This window comes from Urocitellus parryii, chromosome 4 (genome assembly GCF_045843805.1).
Source record: "Urocitellus parryii isolate mUroPar1 chromosome 4, mUroPar1.hap1, whole genome shotgun sequence".
Taxonomy (NCBI): Eukaryota; Metazoa; Chordata; class Mammalia; order Rodentia; family Sciuridae; genus Urocitellus; species Urocitellus parryii.
In genome coordinates, this window is record NC_135534.1 from 208,067,244 (window position 1) to 208,082,765 (window position 15,522).

Below are 15,522 nucleotides of genomic sequence, written 5' to 3' on the forward strand. Positions count from 1 at the left end.
TGTCAGGACACACAGGCGGTGTTCCCTCGGTTGCAGAGGGAGGTCGCCACACGGCCCAGGAGCAGACACAGGAGCACGGGGCTGAACAGCTGCAGCAGTAGCCTCCCTTCTGGAGACTTAGGAGCCGAGTCACACACCCCCATTGACCTGGAGGGGCCTGGGGATGTTCTCTGTGAGGTGGGGACATGCAGGAAGCGTATGTGACAGCTGTGCCTGTGCTTTTTAGGTGAAGACAGCTGCAGTAGGTGTACGAATGCAGGGCTGGGAGAAGGTGCAGTGAGGTCAGCTGACAGCTGAGGGGACACCTGGGAACACGATGCAGCCTGACGAGAGGTGGGACAGAAGTGAGAACATCTTCTCCCACACTTGGCCGCTGTAATCAGGGCCTTGGCACCTGATCAGGTGCTGGGGGGCCCTGGGAGGGATGGGGAGCAAAGGCCCAGAGTCTTCTCAAGTGGTACAGGGCCCTGGTGGCTCTGGGAAGGAGCCTGGCACAGTTGCCATTCGGGATCTGTGTCCTGGGCTTGAGTGGAGACCCTGGCACACACTTACCCCGAGCCAGCGCTGGCCCTTGCTGGCCCCATGATGCAGCTGCACCTTGCGCAGGGAGATGGAGTAGATGACCCCATTGACCAGCTCCTCACCGATCTCCTGCGTGGAGCTCTGCAAAGACAGTGCCCGGCAGCCGGGCCCTGACGTTAGGGGCCTGCCTGGCCTGAGTAGCCTTCTGTCTCCAAGAGGAGGCACAGATACGTGGCCATGCAGACCTCCAGCTCCAGGTAAAATAAAAACATCAGGGCAGGGGCTGCTGCCCCACATTCCCCTTCTCACCCAGCCAGTAACACCCTGGGGTGTGGACAATGGGCCCCTGGGCTCCCAAGCGCCCAACCAGCTGCTCAGGACAGGCCATCTCTCGCTCCATCCTCTCTCCAGGACGGGCACTGTAATTGACCACTTCAGAGATGGGCATGTGCCGCCAAGAGGAGCAGCTGACCTTTCACTGAGCTGCCTCAGGTAAACAGTGGCTAGAACCCCAAGGCCCTGCTTCTGTGGCCCCCCAAGAAGGCAGCTCCTCAGGCCAGGGGTGCTGTAGCCATCCTGCTCCCACCTCTCTTCTACCCCACCTGGGGTCCCCAGCTGACCCAGCTATAGTGAAAAGCTGTTCCTGGCCCAGCCCTGGGTCAGCAGCATGGGTCTGGGGCAGGTGTGTGGCATCTCTGAGGGCTACGTCACAGCCACTTCCTTCCCCTCTGCTCATTTATGCCCTTGTGCCCACGTGGGCTCTTCGTGGGAGCGTGGCAGATATGAATGGTGGGGCAGATGGGACCAGTGGTGGTGCTGGGGTCCACAGAACCCCCTAAACATGGAATATCGGCTGGGGCAGAAAGTGGGGTCCTCTGACTGCTCCCAGGCCCCAGGGCAAGAAGGAAAGGCTTTTATTTTAGGAGCAGACTCTGCCCACCAGCGGGCTAGCTCAGGGGCTGCATCCTGCTTAGCCACGCCACCTCCGCTGCAGGGTGAGCACCCACCTCACTGTCCGGGAAGGGGTGAGCTTGTGGTGGGAGCAGGGACTAGAGGCTGACCCTGAGGGTACAGGGAGGAGCTGGGAAGCGAGACTGGCACATGGCCATGGACACCTAAAGTCACTGCTCAGGTGGGTGTGGAGCCCGGAGGACCCATGGGAAAGAGCTCTTGGCCTGCCTCTGCAGCCCTTCTCTAAGGCCCACACACCATGTACTGGAGCCCGGGCCCTGTGACTCTTGCCCACCCTCAGAGAGACAGCTGTGGACACCACACGGCCTCCTGACCCTCCTCCTCCCTGCTGAAGGGGACTTCCTTTCCATCTCAGGAAAATGAGACAGATGTTCTCCCTCCCTGCACACAAAACTGCCTTGGAGGAGACGAGTTTCAGAGGCCAGGGGTCCTGGGCCCCGACCACCCTGTCTCCTCAGGGGTCCTAAGAGGTCAAGACGTGGCTGGGGAGTCTCCAGGGATTTTAGCCATACCAGGTCCAGCTGGGAGTCAGTATCTGAGCACCCATCAAGGGCAACAGCTCGAGGATCTCATGTAGGACCCACGTGCCATGGTGCAATGAACTTGAACCACTCAGGAGCCCAGCACAGTGCCAGTCCACAGCAGGTCTCAGAGATGGGCTCCATCAGCATCTGGTCGGCCAACCCACAGGAGAAGCGGGGCCAGGTGGCCTTGGCCATGCCAAAGCAAGTCTAAATAGCAGCTCCTCAGTGAGCCACTGGCCTCGGCTGGCAGCCCAGCAGCTGGCCCTGGCCCTGTGCAGTGTCATGTGATTCCTGCGCCCTTCCCCCAACCAAGGGGCCTCTCCTGTCAGCTGGGTGGGGGGTGGGGGTGCACGTCGGCACCACACATGCCTGCCCTAGGGGTGTCACCAGTCAGGGGCACAGATGGGGAGCTAACCCTGAGCTCCAGGAGGAATAAAGCAGATGCAGGAGCAACGCTGGGCCTCTCACCCCCTTCACCCAGCAGAGACAGCAGCGGGGGCCTCCACTCCCTGCTCTGACGCCTCTTCCAGGGACAGAGAGAGAAAGCAGTCAACAGCCCTGGGATCTGTCCCCAAGACCCTCTGGGCCACCAGGCACCCACAGGCCATCCTTTTCTAGCAGAGCTGAGAGCCCATATGGGCAGCCCAAGTCCCCAGAGATCTGGGAGGGACAGGAGGGGAGTGGCCCAGTAAACAGCTGAGGCAGAGAAAATGCCTCCCAAGGGCAGCGACCCCAGGCTATGGTGGGAGGAAAGAATGCCACACGGCTGGCTATTGTGGCCTCAGGGGACGATCTTCCTGTCCTCCCTTCAGCACGCCCAATGTCCCTAGGGCCCTAGGAGCCAGTCAGGAGCTGTGCCTCAGAATAGATGTGGGTCAGTGGACAGGGCAGCGGTGCCCTGGGGCCCTGAAGACAGGGCCCCCACACTCTCCTGTCTGTTGGGGCACAGACCAGGGACCTCAGGACAGGGAGAAGGACAAGGGCCTTCCTTGGTGGTTAGTATGTCACCTGACCAGCTGTAGCTCCAGCTGTCCCCGAGGGAGCTGTGGCCGGCTGAGCCCCGGGAGCTAGACTCCCTGGAGGTGGAGTTGTGGCGGCTACGAGGGGAGCCACAGCAGCCTCAGCTCTGTCCTCCCCACAGGGGTCCACGTCTGCACACATCTCAGCCCTGTAGCTCAGTTTCCTGCTCCAACGGCTTTTCCTGTGGAAGCTTCCAACAGGGGTTCCCAGGCGCCTCGGGCCTGCAGGCGCTCATGGGGCTCTCTTCAGGAGGCCTGGCTGAGCAGGGGGCTGAGGCTCAGGGAGGAGGCCAAAGCCTGAACCACTGTCTCCTCTCTTCACCTGGAGAGGTCAGCTCCACTTGGGCAGGTGGCACTAAACCCTCAGGGACCCCATTACAACCCCTGGGCTGCTGTCCAGGGCCAGCGAGTCATCGGGGCCATCCTGGAGCCATGGCCAGCCTCTAGTCAGCATCCCGAAGCTCTGGGAACACGAGGCCCTGCCCCAGGGCCCACCAGACCTGAATGCCACCCTCACAAAGAGCCCCGACTCCAGCCAGGTCTGGTGGACGGGGAGAACAGCAGCTCTCCCACAGGTGACGGAGGGGTGGGGTTGAGGGCATGGCCTGGCAGTGTGGGGGGCAGCACCTGACCCGCCACAGCCCCCAGGAGTTGGCAATAAACCCTGGGCAGGAAAACCTCAGGGAGCCTGTGTGAGGCCCCCTGAGGCTCTGGAACCCTGCCTGACCCCTGTGCTGGGGCAGCTCCTGGACTTTTAGCCTTTGAGTGGGACGCAGCAACCACAACCAGAGCAGAGCAGAGGTATCAGAATGCCAGGCTCTCCAGGTCCTCGGAGGCCAGACACCCTCCTCACTTTATGGGCCTGGAGACAGAGGCCCGGGGGGCGGGGACGGGCTGTAGAACACATCCAGGTCCTGGTTCAGTCCCAGTGAGGGAGGGGGACCCCAGCATCATGACCCTTCACCCTGGGCCTGCCCCTAATTCCGAGGCCCAGGGCATGAACAGGACCTCAGCAGGGATGTGGGGTCAGCCGCACTCCAGTCCCCACACAGAGCCTCCACGGGCATTACACAGGGTGCCTGGCTGCCATGGCAACAAGTGAGCTGGGCCCACGGCTGCAAAGGCCATGAGGCAGCTCCATGACCCCAGACACTGAAGTCTGGTGACCAGCCTGTGCCGAACCCCCAAAGAGACTGTCCTGCAATCCCAGGACCCTCTCTGCCAGCCTGGGCCCCATGACTTGCCTTGTTAGCATTGGAGACTAAAGAGGCCTCCAGTGGGGTAAGGGAGACCAGCCTTCCAGCTGAGTGTCCACGCTTCTGTCTGTCTGCTAACAGCCAGCTTCTGACTGTCAGGCAACAAGCCACCAGGGCCAGAAGGAGGACTGCAAGAGGACCGAAGGTCCAGATCACCACCACCACCACCACAGACCACAGTGTCCAGCACACGCGGGCACTTCTGGTGCCAGGCCCTTCCCGCCCTCATGGCATCTAGTCCTCCCAGCACCTCACCTGACAGATGAGGAAACAGCTGGGCAGGGGTACGCCCAGGTCAGGAGCCAGGAAACGGCAGCCAGGACAAGGATTTGAACCCTGGCCTGTGCAGACACACCCAGGCCTGGTGGCTATTCTGACCACGGTTGAAACCTTAAAGCAGGGCCCGGCCCCTGTCATGCACAGGTGGAGGAGGGCAGAGACAGGAAGGGCTCCCTCAGGTCACTCTGCAGGTCAGTGTGACTAGGCCAGTGCTTCACACTTGCACCTCTGAACGGAGATTTGTGGACACCGGGAGAAGGGCTAACAGTACCACAGCCCCAGGTCAGCTGCAAGAACCCGGACTGGGAGGCTCCATGCTGATGGGTCAGTGGTGTGCCCCAGGAGTCCAGGGCACTGGGCAGGCTCGGCTGCTGGCCTGGCACCTGCTCAGGAAACCTAATTGTGGCTGCTGTTGCTTGTCCAGCTCTGATACTGAGCCAGGCACTGTGCAGACAGCTCGTCAGGCCTCCTGCCTCACACGTCCTCACCGGGACCCTGGGGGATGAACCTGCATCATGTCTATGGTATAAATGAGGAAACCAAGGCCCAGACAGCAGTAGGTCAGCTCCAAGGCGCCAGGTTGGTGTTCGAGTGCCCGTTCTAGACCTCAGAGGAGGAGCGCTGACAACACCCACGGTCCAGTGCCCACCAGACAGGCTCCGATCCCCCTGCCTTGCTCATGGACTGTCCCTGCGCTCATCCTCTCCCTCCCGGGGGAACTGGGACTGCTGAAGGCGCAGCTCCTTCCATGCCAGGTGGCAGTTTCCAACTTCCATCTCTTGGAGTGGGGCTGGGGAGGGTTGCACCTTGGAGGTGCATCTCTAGCAACACGGCTTTTCTGGGCCTGTGAGGCTGGAGGCCCAGCCCTGGGACAAGGTGGCCATGGCATGGTGGTACTACACTGTGGGAGCCGTCTAAGCAGCTGACCAGTAGCCTCTGGGAGCCTGTCCTCAACTGCCTGGGCGCAGCCTCCTGAAACCTCCCCACTGGCTCCTTCAGAGGCCGTCTGCTATGGGGCAGTGATGAATCTACCTGGACCCTTCTTGCCTGCTACACAGGCAAGGCCTAGAAACTCTGTTCCACCTCCTGGTTGAGGGTCAGGCTCTGCCCTGCCTGCATGCTGCCCGACATCTCTTGTAAGAGCCAACAGGGGGAGTCCTGGGGGCCTGTGGTTTGTCAGTCCCCTCATGAACTAGATGGGAAGACTCCTGGAAGACCACAGTACACAGGGGCCCTCAGACTGTGCCCCTGGCTCTCCAGTGGCAGCACTAAGGAGCCCTGGGGTTGAGCTGTAGAGCTGCCCAGTGTGACCAGCTGGCTAGACAGCAGAAGGAGGGGAGCATGGGGGAGAAGCCCCTGGGAGGGGAGAAGCCCCTGGGAGGGGAGAAGCCCCTGGGAGGGGAGAAGCCCCTGGGAGGGGAGAAGCCGGGGCCCTGCCCTGGGCCTCCCAGGAAGGCTCCCGGGGCTCCTCTGCCTCCACCAGCTTGCTGCCTGCTGCAGTCTAATCAGTTGTTTCATCTGTCAAATGGGCTATTAATAGTCTTGACCCCACAGGACAAAATGCATGCAAATGACCTAGCACAAGGCCTCCCAGGAGGCACTGCCTCCTCCAAGCCATTTTTTTTTTTTTTAAACCTGTGGGTCTGATGTGGCCTGCCTCCTTCAGAACCTGTCCTCAGGGTCCTCTGGCCTGCAGCACTTTCTCCTTCCTCTGGAACATAAACAACCCTCTCTGCCCCTCACTGACTGCAGTCCTCTCGAGCCCTGGGAGCCCCCAGGTCGTGGTCCTCCAGCCAGCTCTGCTCTATGGTGACAGGATCCCACAGGGGCACAGCCCATGTTCAAGTCCTGGCTGCCACCCTTGGCTGCATGTGTGACCAGGCCAGGGGCTTCACTTCTCTGCCCCTAGGCTCCTGGAAGGTGGGGTTGGCGCCTTCTGAAGTCTGGTGCAGACTGCGGGAATGGCCCACTTCTCGGAATCCTCCCAATTTCTAATCAGGCAGAGATGAATTGCATCCTGGCCCGAGGGCCCTGTCCTCTCACTGCCTGGACACCTGGCCCCAAGTGCCAGAGACTGGCTATCCCACCACCTCCGCTGCCCACAGCTCGTAGGTGCTGCAGACCCTCACGCTCCTCTGCCAGACCAAGCAACGATGGATGGCCTCAAGGTAGGGCCTGGACCTGGCGGCCTCAAGAAAGCATGGAACGGCACAGGTCAGACTGGGCCACTGACGGCTTGGCTAAGAGTCAAGAAGACAGGTGGATGCCCAGATGTGCAAGGACATCTGGCACCCCTGTGAGGGAAAGCCCGGCAGAGGCTTGGTGGGAAGAGGGATGGCAGTCGGGAAGCAGCCTGCCTGGTGGTTTCCAGACAGGACAGTGGCCTCAAGCAGGGCTGCTTCGGCTCTGGCACACTGCAGCCACCAGGAAATCAGCCCCAGGATGGGGGGGGTGTGGCAGGAATGACAGGGACTTCCCCACCCCCTCCCCAGGCCCATGCTAAATGGTCATTGTGTTTGGTTTCCGGCAGTGGCCTCCTCTCCTGCCAGGACCCTGGCTTTCCTGCCCCAGCCAGAAGCTTCCCCTCTGATTTCTAAACAGCAGCTATGAGCTGCACCTCAGTGCTGAGGCCCAGGGAGGGAGAGCAACGAGCCGTGGACAGCCATGAGGGATGGAGCTCAGCTCTGCCTCTCCCGGGGCTCCTCAGGGATGCAGATGGACAGAGTCAGAGAGAAGCGGCCCTACCCCAGTCAGGAACCTGCCCAGCCCCTGCGAGCATTCTGGCCAGACCCTCCCAGCACACAAAGCCCCAGGCACTGCCAGATGTAATGAAAGCCAGATGAGTGCTGGGCTGGTGTCAGGCCTCCTACCCCCACGCTCCCAGGGGTCCTGCTCCAGCTGACAGAGGACCAAGAGTGCTGGGTGGATGGGGTTCAGGCAGCACGCCTAGCCTGAACACCAGCCAAGCTCTGGAGTTCTCCGGGGCCTGGGGTTCCCCCACAGAGCTCCCAAGTTGGGCAACAAAACATGCTTTGTCCAGGCCTTGTCTAGGCAGAGAGGGGTGAGGGGGCTGCTTCTCATTCCACTACCCCTGATGAACATCAGGTGCAGTCAGGTTGAGGCAGAGGACATCACCCACCGTCCCAGTGCCATGCCCCTGTTCTGGGCACATTAGAAACAGGAGTGCCAGCCCTCACCCAGTACTCCTCCTCTATCCATGATGGGCGAGTGAGCCCCCTCCTCTGAATCCTTCCAAATCCTGTGGATTAAGGATGTAGGCATGTTATCTAATCAGGCTCAAATGAATCACATCCTTGGTCAAGGGTCTTGTCCTGCCTAGACACCTGGTCCCACAGGTTGTAGACCAGCTAACCACGCCTGGTTCCCCTGCCTGCTGAGCAGCACTGATGGGTTCCAGGAGGCCAGACCCATATCTGCTCCAGAAGGCCCCTGCAGTCTTAGCCACCTGGGGATTCCAGGATTCAGCCACCCCAACCCTTTGCTGGGCACTTGCACTGTGAAGTCTACCAATGTGGAGCAGGCCCTAGCAGGCCAGGCCCCTGCGGTTGGCAAGTTCACAGGCCACAGACATAAAAAGGTGACAGTGCCCAGGGAAAAGGTTTACCTGAGCTGCAGGAGCTGGGGTCGCCACACTGGGCTTGAGCAAACCCAGCTCTTGACCTGAACTGCTAGACAGGCGTGCCAGCAGCCGCCATGCCCACCTTGCTGCCTTGGGGATGAAAAGAGGAGGGGGTTACTGCAAAAGGAACCCCCAACCCACGCACCTACGGTGAAGGAAGGTGGCCAGCTAAGGACGCTGGGCCGCCGTCCAGTCCTCCCTTGAGACACAGCTCACCCACCTCGAGGCGCGGCAGATCTGGGTCCAGCTGCGTGAAGCTGTGTAGCACCACCGGGCAGCTGTCGGGGACGCCCACCTCCAGGCGCACCGCGTCCCACACACTGCGGCTTCGCCGGGAGCCCGGGAACAGCGGCTCGGCGCCGCCCGCGGGCCCGGCCGACTCGGCCCACATGCGCTGCACCATGGACTGCTCGTGGCGGCGCGGGCGGCCGGCAGGCCGGGAACCCCGGGCGGCGCGGGCGCGGGCGCGGGGCCGGCCCGGCGCGGCTCCGCGCTGCCTGCGCTCTACGCCCGCTGCCCGGCCCCGCTGATGTCAGGCAGGGGCGGACCCAGGAGGAGGCGGACCCTGGAGGAGGCAGACCCAGGAGGGAGGCGGGACCGGCACGGGCGAGGGGCGGGGCCGGCCAGACCAGGCGCGTGTGCCAGAGCACCGTGGCACTCGGCGGTGGAGCCGGCCCGCGGGTGCGCGTACGCGCTGGCGCAGTGGGTGTGCTGCATGCGTGAGATGCGTCTTGCCAAGGTGTGCTTAAGTCAGCCCGGCTCCCCCGAGTCCAGTGAAGCCCCTCCCTAGTGTGGCCTCCCCCACCCCCCAGTTCTTAACCTCGCGGAGCGCGGAGCCTCAGTTTCTTTATCTGGAAAACTTAGGTAATGAGAACGACTTCCTCAAAGAGCGGCTGGGAGGATGGCATTGGGTCATGACGTGCGGCACCGGGCCAATGCCTGCGCGTGGCGTGGCTATGTGCTCACAAGAGCAGTGGAACTGTGGCAGTGGCCTCGGTACACAGCAGCGTTGGGCTGTGTGGTGTGGGGCTGAGGGAGGGCGGTGCCCTACCCTTTCTAGAAAAAGGTCTAGCCCCTTTGGGTATTATGGCCACCCCAGAAGGGGTCCAGGTGGAAGGGCAGCCAGGGATCCGGAGAGAACCAGAGAGTGGGCTGAGGCCTGCAATACCCAAGGAGGGAGGGATCTAGAGCTACAGATGCCTGGCAGAGTCCCTGGCCCCTAGCCAGGTCAGCTGGAGCCGCTGGTGGCTTAAGCGTTCATGGAACTGGGGCAGTAGTTCCCTGGCAGAGCCAGGGAGCCTCAGCTATTCTTTCTGGCAGACAGGGAGGAGGGAAGCAGGACCAGGCCAGGTTTGGAGAACACGTGTAGAATGGGTGAATGAATGGGTTCCTTCCTCACATTCAGTCTCCTCCTGGCACCTGTGCCATCTTCACAGAGGTGGGGACCTCTGTCAGCAGCCCTTGCAATGTCAACCACCTCTCCACAACTGTCCCAAACCACTGGGCCTGTTTCTCTACGTGTAAAAGGAGAGAGCAGGCGAGAGCACACCTTCCACAAGCACTCCCTGCACACCTACTGTGCCCAGCCCCACACTTCTGTTGGAGCTGGGAGGCAAGGAAGCCACCCTAGCCCTGTGACCCCACAGACTGGCTGGTTATTTCCAGGTGAGGCTGTGTTCTTACATTTTCTAGTTTTTCTAAAATGTCTTTGTAACCAGGTAGGTGTATTAAATGGTGTTTTGTTTTAAAAAGTAAGATGGGGCTAAGATCCCTAGAGATTGCTAAGGAAGCATCCCAGTCCTGCCTCCATGGAGGGTGAGGTGGGTGGGCACATCAGAGGAGGGACTGGGGACCTGCACATGGCCCTGGGCACAGACTCTTCTCACCTGCTCCTGAGCCAGGTTCTCAGAGCTCTGCAGGAGCTCAGACTCCAGCACCTGCCAGCTGGCTCGATCCCCTGCCCCTCTCTTAACTCATTCTCCCCAGGTGAGCCCCTGCCCCCTACAGTGAGTCCTGATGCACCTGGCCTTACCACCCCTCCAGCCTTGAAGGTTCAGGTGGGGTGGCCCAAGGAGGCTGGAGAGGGGGAGGATCCCCCAACGGCTGGCCTGACTGCCTGCTGGCCCACCACCAGTGCATCATGGATGCAGGGGTCCCCATTGTCTACTAGCCAGTCCCTCTGGCTGGTGTCTGCCAGATTTCACAAAGCCCCCCTCTGGTGAGCCTGTTATGGTTCTTGATGCATACACAGACACACCCTAAGATCCAGGGGAGCCCAGCTCCCTTCCTACCCTGTGACTCCCATCTGCCCCAGGAAGTCACCTTTGTTAAGGGGTAAAAGCTGTTGAGGCAGCAAACAGAAGCTCCTGCCTAGTGTGGGTGCCCAGTGCCTCACCCCTGCAGCCTGAGACGTGGCCACACCATTAGAGGCTGACTCCCTGGGCGCCTCCTGCATACAAGACCCTCTCCCGAGGCTTCACGTGAACAAACCTTCCCTCAGAATTCTCCTCACAGGTAGATCCCTTACCAAGGACAGGACCATATGAAAGAGGAGACAAGGACAGCATGTGCCACAATGGAAGGACAGCACCATGCACATGTGCTTGCCAAAACCCAAAGCATCCAGAGAGGCCTCTGCATGGAACCAACATCTGAGGGGCTCACAGGGGTCAAAGTGACATGTTAGATGCACACTAGAACGCAACCTCCGAAGGCCAGGTTGTGCAAACCTCTACAGACAAACAACCAGTTTCTTCAACAAATACACCTGGGGTGGGGGGGACTATACATTAACAGAAGGGAAGTTACACCAATCAAGTGCAAGGCATGGATTCTGGATCATGATTTGAACAAGGCAACAGTTTTAAAAAGAGAGAGAAAGAGAGAGAACTGTGATTACAATGGACCCTCCTTATCTAAGGGGATACCGTCCAAGACTCCCAGTGGATAACTGAAACTGAGGACAATATTGAACCCAAGCACTACAATACTGCACATCAATCTGATAACCAGGCGGCTCAGTGACTAACAGGCAGGTAGTGTATACAGTGTGGATACACTGGATGAAGGGATGATTTCATGTTCCAGTGGGTGGAAGGGACAGTGAGAGATTTCATCATGCTTAGAACAGCATGGAATATAAAACTCTTCAGTTTTGCATTTCTAGAATCTTCTGTTTAATTTTTGGGGAACTTGGTTGACCTTGGGACACTGAAACCACAGAAAACAAAATTGCTGATAAGGAGTGACCACTGTATTTGAACACTACTGTATATTTGAGGTCATCAGACATGATCATTTTTAAGTGTGATAATGGCACTGTGGTTACTATTAGAGTCACGTACTGTAGTATCTGTGACTGGAATGATGTGCCTGGGATTTGTAAATGTTGTCCACTGGGGGATGGTGGGAAACGGGGACAGTCAGGCTGTTAAAGCTGAGTGTCTTTATGTCATTTTTGTTTTCATGTCACAATAACAATCAACAAGAAGGGCTCAACTGGAGACTGACCCTCCTATGCCCCTTAAACTCCCCACAGCCTTAAAGAGGGGCACAGACTTCAGACCCCAGCCAAGGCAGTGACACTTCACTCTGTACCCAGGACAGAAAAGGCTGGTGGCCCCACTTGGGAGAATGTGAGTCCTAATGTCCAGACGGTGCTGTCGGAGGAGGGTGGTGGCTGTGTGCAGCCCCAGTGGCCTTGGGAAGGCCTGAGCACAAGGCTAATGCTGTCCCTTGCACTTGGGGTACCTGCTAGAAGCAAGCGGAACCAGGGGGAGCACAGGGAGTCCCCCTTGGGAAGTGGGAGGTTAGGGAGCAGTGTCTCTCCCTTCCTCCTCATCACACCCCAGCCCCCCACCCTGGGAGTGCATCTGCCCTTCCTGGGGGGGGTGGTGGAGCATGACAGACCCCGAGAACAAAGCTGTGTGGATCTTGTGCAGCCACCATGTTCCTCGAAGGGAAATTCTCAAAGCTGTGAACTGACAGCTGGAGACTAGAGCCAGGCTGAGTCTGGCTACACGTGTGTTTTGTTTGGCTTGCAAAGTGTTTTTAAAATTTTCGGCCAACAGTAAAAGGTCAGGTGACTTCATATAAAGATCTGTATTTCCGGCTTCTCCTGTAACTTCAGATGACCTGACCACACCAGGTCTGTGTTCCCACATGCCCCGAGAGGCCAGGCGGAGCTGACGGCCCCTGCTGCCTTTAGCTGAGACATGGGCTTGGAGTTTGCCACAGACACCTGGGCACTGTCCATCACTCACTGGTCTAGAAGGTCCACCTTGGCTCACAGGAAAGGTGTACTTGGGCCCAATGGCTATGTCTGTCTCCTGTCCCTGCACATCAGTGGATTCCCAGACACACAGCATCCAGAGGGGTCCTGACCTTTCAAAGCCCACCCAGCAAGGCTCACATACAACTGCTGCAGGTCCCCAGAGAGCTCTCCGGCTCTGCTGGAAGCCTGCCACCTTCCCTGTGGTGAGCACCTGTCAGCTGGCTCACACACCACACCCAGTGGACGTTCCAGCCAGGACCCAGGCCTGCTTTTACCCTGGTCCCAGGGAAGAGTGTTCCAGTCCTGGGGTGCAGGCAGCAGTGAGGAGCAAGAACTGAGTACAGGCAACATGGGGGCAACCACAGCCTGGGTATCAGCCCTCCAGCCTGGACTGGGCATAGCCAGCAGGGCAGCAGCAGGCTCCAGACGCAGCCTGGGCGTGGGTGGAAAAGCATTTCTCCTCTTGCAGGGCAGGTGGAGTCACCCCCGTCTGCCTGGAGTTCTACATTTAGAGCAGGGGAAGACACAGGGTGTGGCCAGGTCAAGCCCCTCTGTCATTTCCTGGCAGGGACATCACCATTCCTGGACTGCCTGGGTCCCGGGGTGGCCCTGTGTGGGTGAGTGAGCACACATCATTGGCAGGCCGTGACGCACCTGGGTGAGCAGGGGTGTGCCCAGCACAATGGGAGGGCCTCCCTGGGCCCCGCCTCCTCTGTGCCCGAGTTCCTGGGGACCACCAGTGGCCTCCTCCTACCCCAGGATTGGCAGGGGTGTCTCTGGGGGCTGAGGTGGAACTCCGAGCTGGTCAGGAAGTGGGAACTGAAGCCCCGGGGAGGCCGCACAGGGTGGAGGGACAGGAGGTGGTCATCACCCCAGTCTGACCTCACAGGGCGTTCCTGTCCAGGGCTCCACCAAAGCCTGGAGCCCTGGAGGCGGGGGCTCAGCGAGGGGCACGGGGTTCTTGCTGCCCCCTGGAAAGAGTGCTCGCAGCCCAGCCCGCTGCTCTTCAGGTGTCGAGCAGAGCTAGATGGCAGTCCAGGGGTCACCAAGAGAAGTGCTGCCCGTGGTGGGGCCTGGGACGGCTGACAACTGTCCCTTAATCCCTGAGGGCTGGCTGTTCATTCCCTGAGAGCCACCGTGTCAACTTGTGATGGGCTGGCCAGAGGTGGAGGGACACAGAAGAGGGGAGAAGAGAGGCAGAGGGGACAGACAGAAAAGGAGACTGACTTGAACTGGGGACAAAAGAGAGGGTGAGGGACCGGGAGACCACAGAGGGACAGTTCTCAGCCCTCGCAGGGCGGCCGTGGCGGGGGCAGGGAGCAGTCGTGGGAGCACTAGCAGGTGTGGCTGGGACGACACTAACCACAGGGGCTCCCACAGTCTCAGCCCCAAACCTATCCCCCAGCCTGGGATCGGGAGGTGGTGACATTGGTCCCAAGCTGTGCAGGGCAGCAGAAGTCAGAACACACTGTCTGAAAAGTGCCCATCACACCCAGCAGGGACCCAACACTCCACACCCTGTCATCTGCCCTTCCCTGGAGGGTGGGCAGCCAGCTGCCAGCCCTCAGCTCATCCTGTGCCAGCTGGAATCTGTCACCACACATCAGGGACCAGAGGACCAGCCCCAAGGGGCAGACTCTGAGTTGAAGTCCAGATTCCGGTTCAAGCTCCTGCTCCGTCTTCTTCTAGCCTCAGCCTCACTTCCCTGAACCCCAGTTCTTGTTAAGAAGATGGGGATGCGATATTGATAGAGCCACCAGCTGCTGAACTCTCGGAGAGCAGAGGTAAGACGGGGCGGAGCCGCGGGAATACCAGAAGCACTCTAGGAGAAGAGCCCCGGAGCTGGCAGCCAAGGCCACCCTGCACTGACCCACTGGGGCCAGGACAGGGCACCAGGGCGACATCCCCAACCCGCCTCCCCCGGCACAGAGGAGGCATCTGAGGCTCCCGCAGCCTCCAGTCAGACTCCTTGGACCTGTTCGGACAAGGAAGGGCAGGGAGCCCAGGAAGCCGGCGCCTGAGCCCAGCCCTGGCTGTGACCCACCCGGCCTCCCCGCTCAGACTCACCTCGGTGGCGGGTGCCAGCAGGGGTGTCGGCCAAGGCATGGGGGTTTGGACGGTGGCATGGCGGGCAACAGCCCACCGTCTGGCAGTCACCACTGAGATGCAAGCAAAGAACACGGAGCCTTTCCTCCCCCTGGGCAGGGCAGACCCGGCATGGGCCTGGCCGGCTTCCGGGGCCATGGCAGGGCAGGAGCCTGGGGGACAGAGGGCTCCCCAGGAGGCCCGCAGCCAGTGTGCCTGTTGCCTGCCTGTCACGGTGGAGTCAAGTGTTCAAGTGCCTAGGCCCGGTGTCACCCACATGGCTGTCATACCTGCTCCTGTGACAGGCAGGGCTAGGAATTCTGGCTTGTACCAGGCCAGGGGGCAGCCAAGGATGAGTGGCTAGGGCTGTCCCAAGCGGGCAGAGCAGCTCTGGCCCTAACACCTCTTCTTGGGCTCTCTCCTCTGCTGCCCAAGGCCCTGTGCCCACTGCTCTGCCCAGGGAGCCTACCCAGTGGCACACAGAGCACAATGATGTGCCTGTCCAGAGACTGTGGTGAGGACAGGGCTCGCCACCTGTGAGCCCCGCAGTGGCGGGCACTGTGGGAGGAGGCAGGAGAGCCCCTTACTTCTCCTGGAAGTTGGCCCTGCCCACCAGATCGCAGGGCTCCCCTGTCCCTGGCAGCCAACTTGGGATTTCACTTTAACTTGGGGGACTGAGCTAGAGTTGCCAGCTGCTCACGTCACTGGTAGTGACTAAAAATGGGGCATCACCACCATTGCCAGCACTTTGGAAAGGATGCTGGCAAACAGCTGGAGATTGCGCTGTGGGGAGAAAGGGCGGCAGAGAGAGGGACACTGGGTCAGGGCCGTCCTGCTCCCTCCTCTTGCCTTCTCCCCTGGCTGCACGCGCCTGCCGGACACAGAAACGGAGGCCAGGGAGCCCGGCCCGCCCACGACCTCCCAGGGGTCCCAGGAAGGCAGGCTGAGAAGC

General features: G+C 60.2%; 1 protein-coding gene across 3 annotated transcripts in view; it reads right to left on the reverse strand.

Annotated features, from left to right (window-relative positions):
* Positions 1–15,522, reverse strand: part of Ralgds (ral guanine nucleotide dissociation stimulator) — a 40,892-nt gene that overhangs the window by 10,905 nt on the left and 14,465 nt on the right. For 2 of the 3 annotated variants that reach the window (XM_026395522.2, XM_026395521.2), the window contains exons 1-2: positions 8,433–8,615; positions 553–663 (exon numbers count right to left, since the gene is read on the reverse strand). In XM_026395522.2, coding sequence (XP_026251307.1) covers positions 553–663; positions 8,433–8,615 — 294 coding nt within the window. Of the gene's footprint in view, positions 1–552; positions 664–8,432; positions 8,616–15,522 lie in introns of those variants that run through there. The other variant, XM_026395523.2, reaches the window with a different exon arrangement.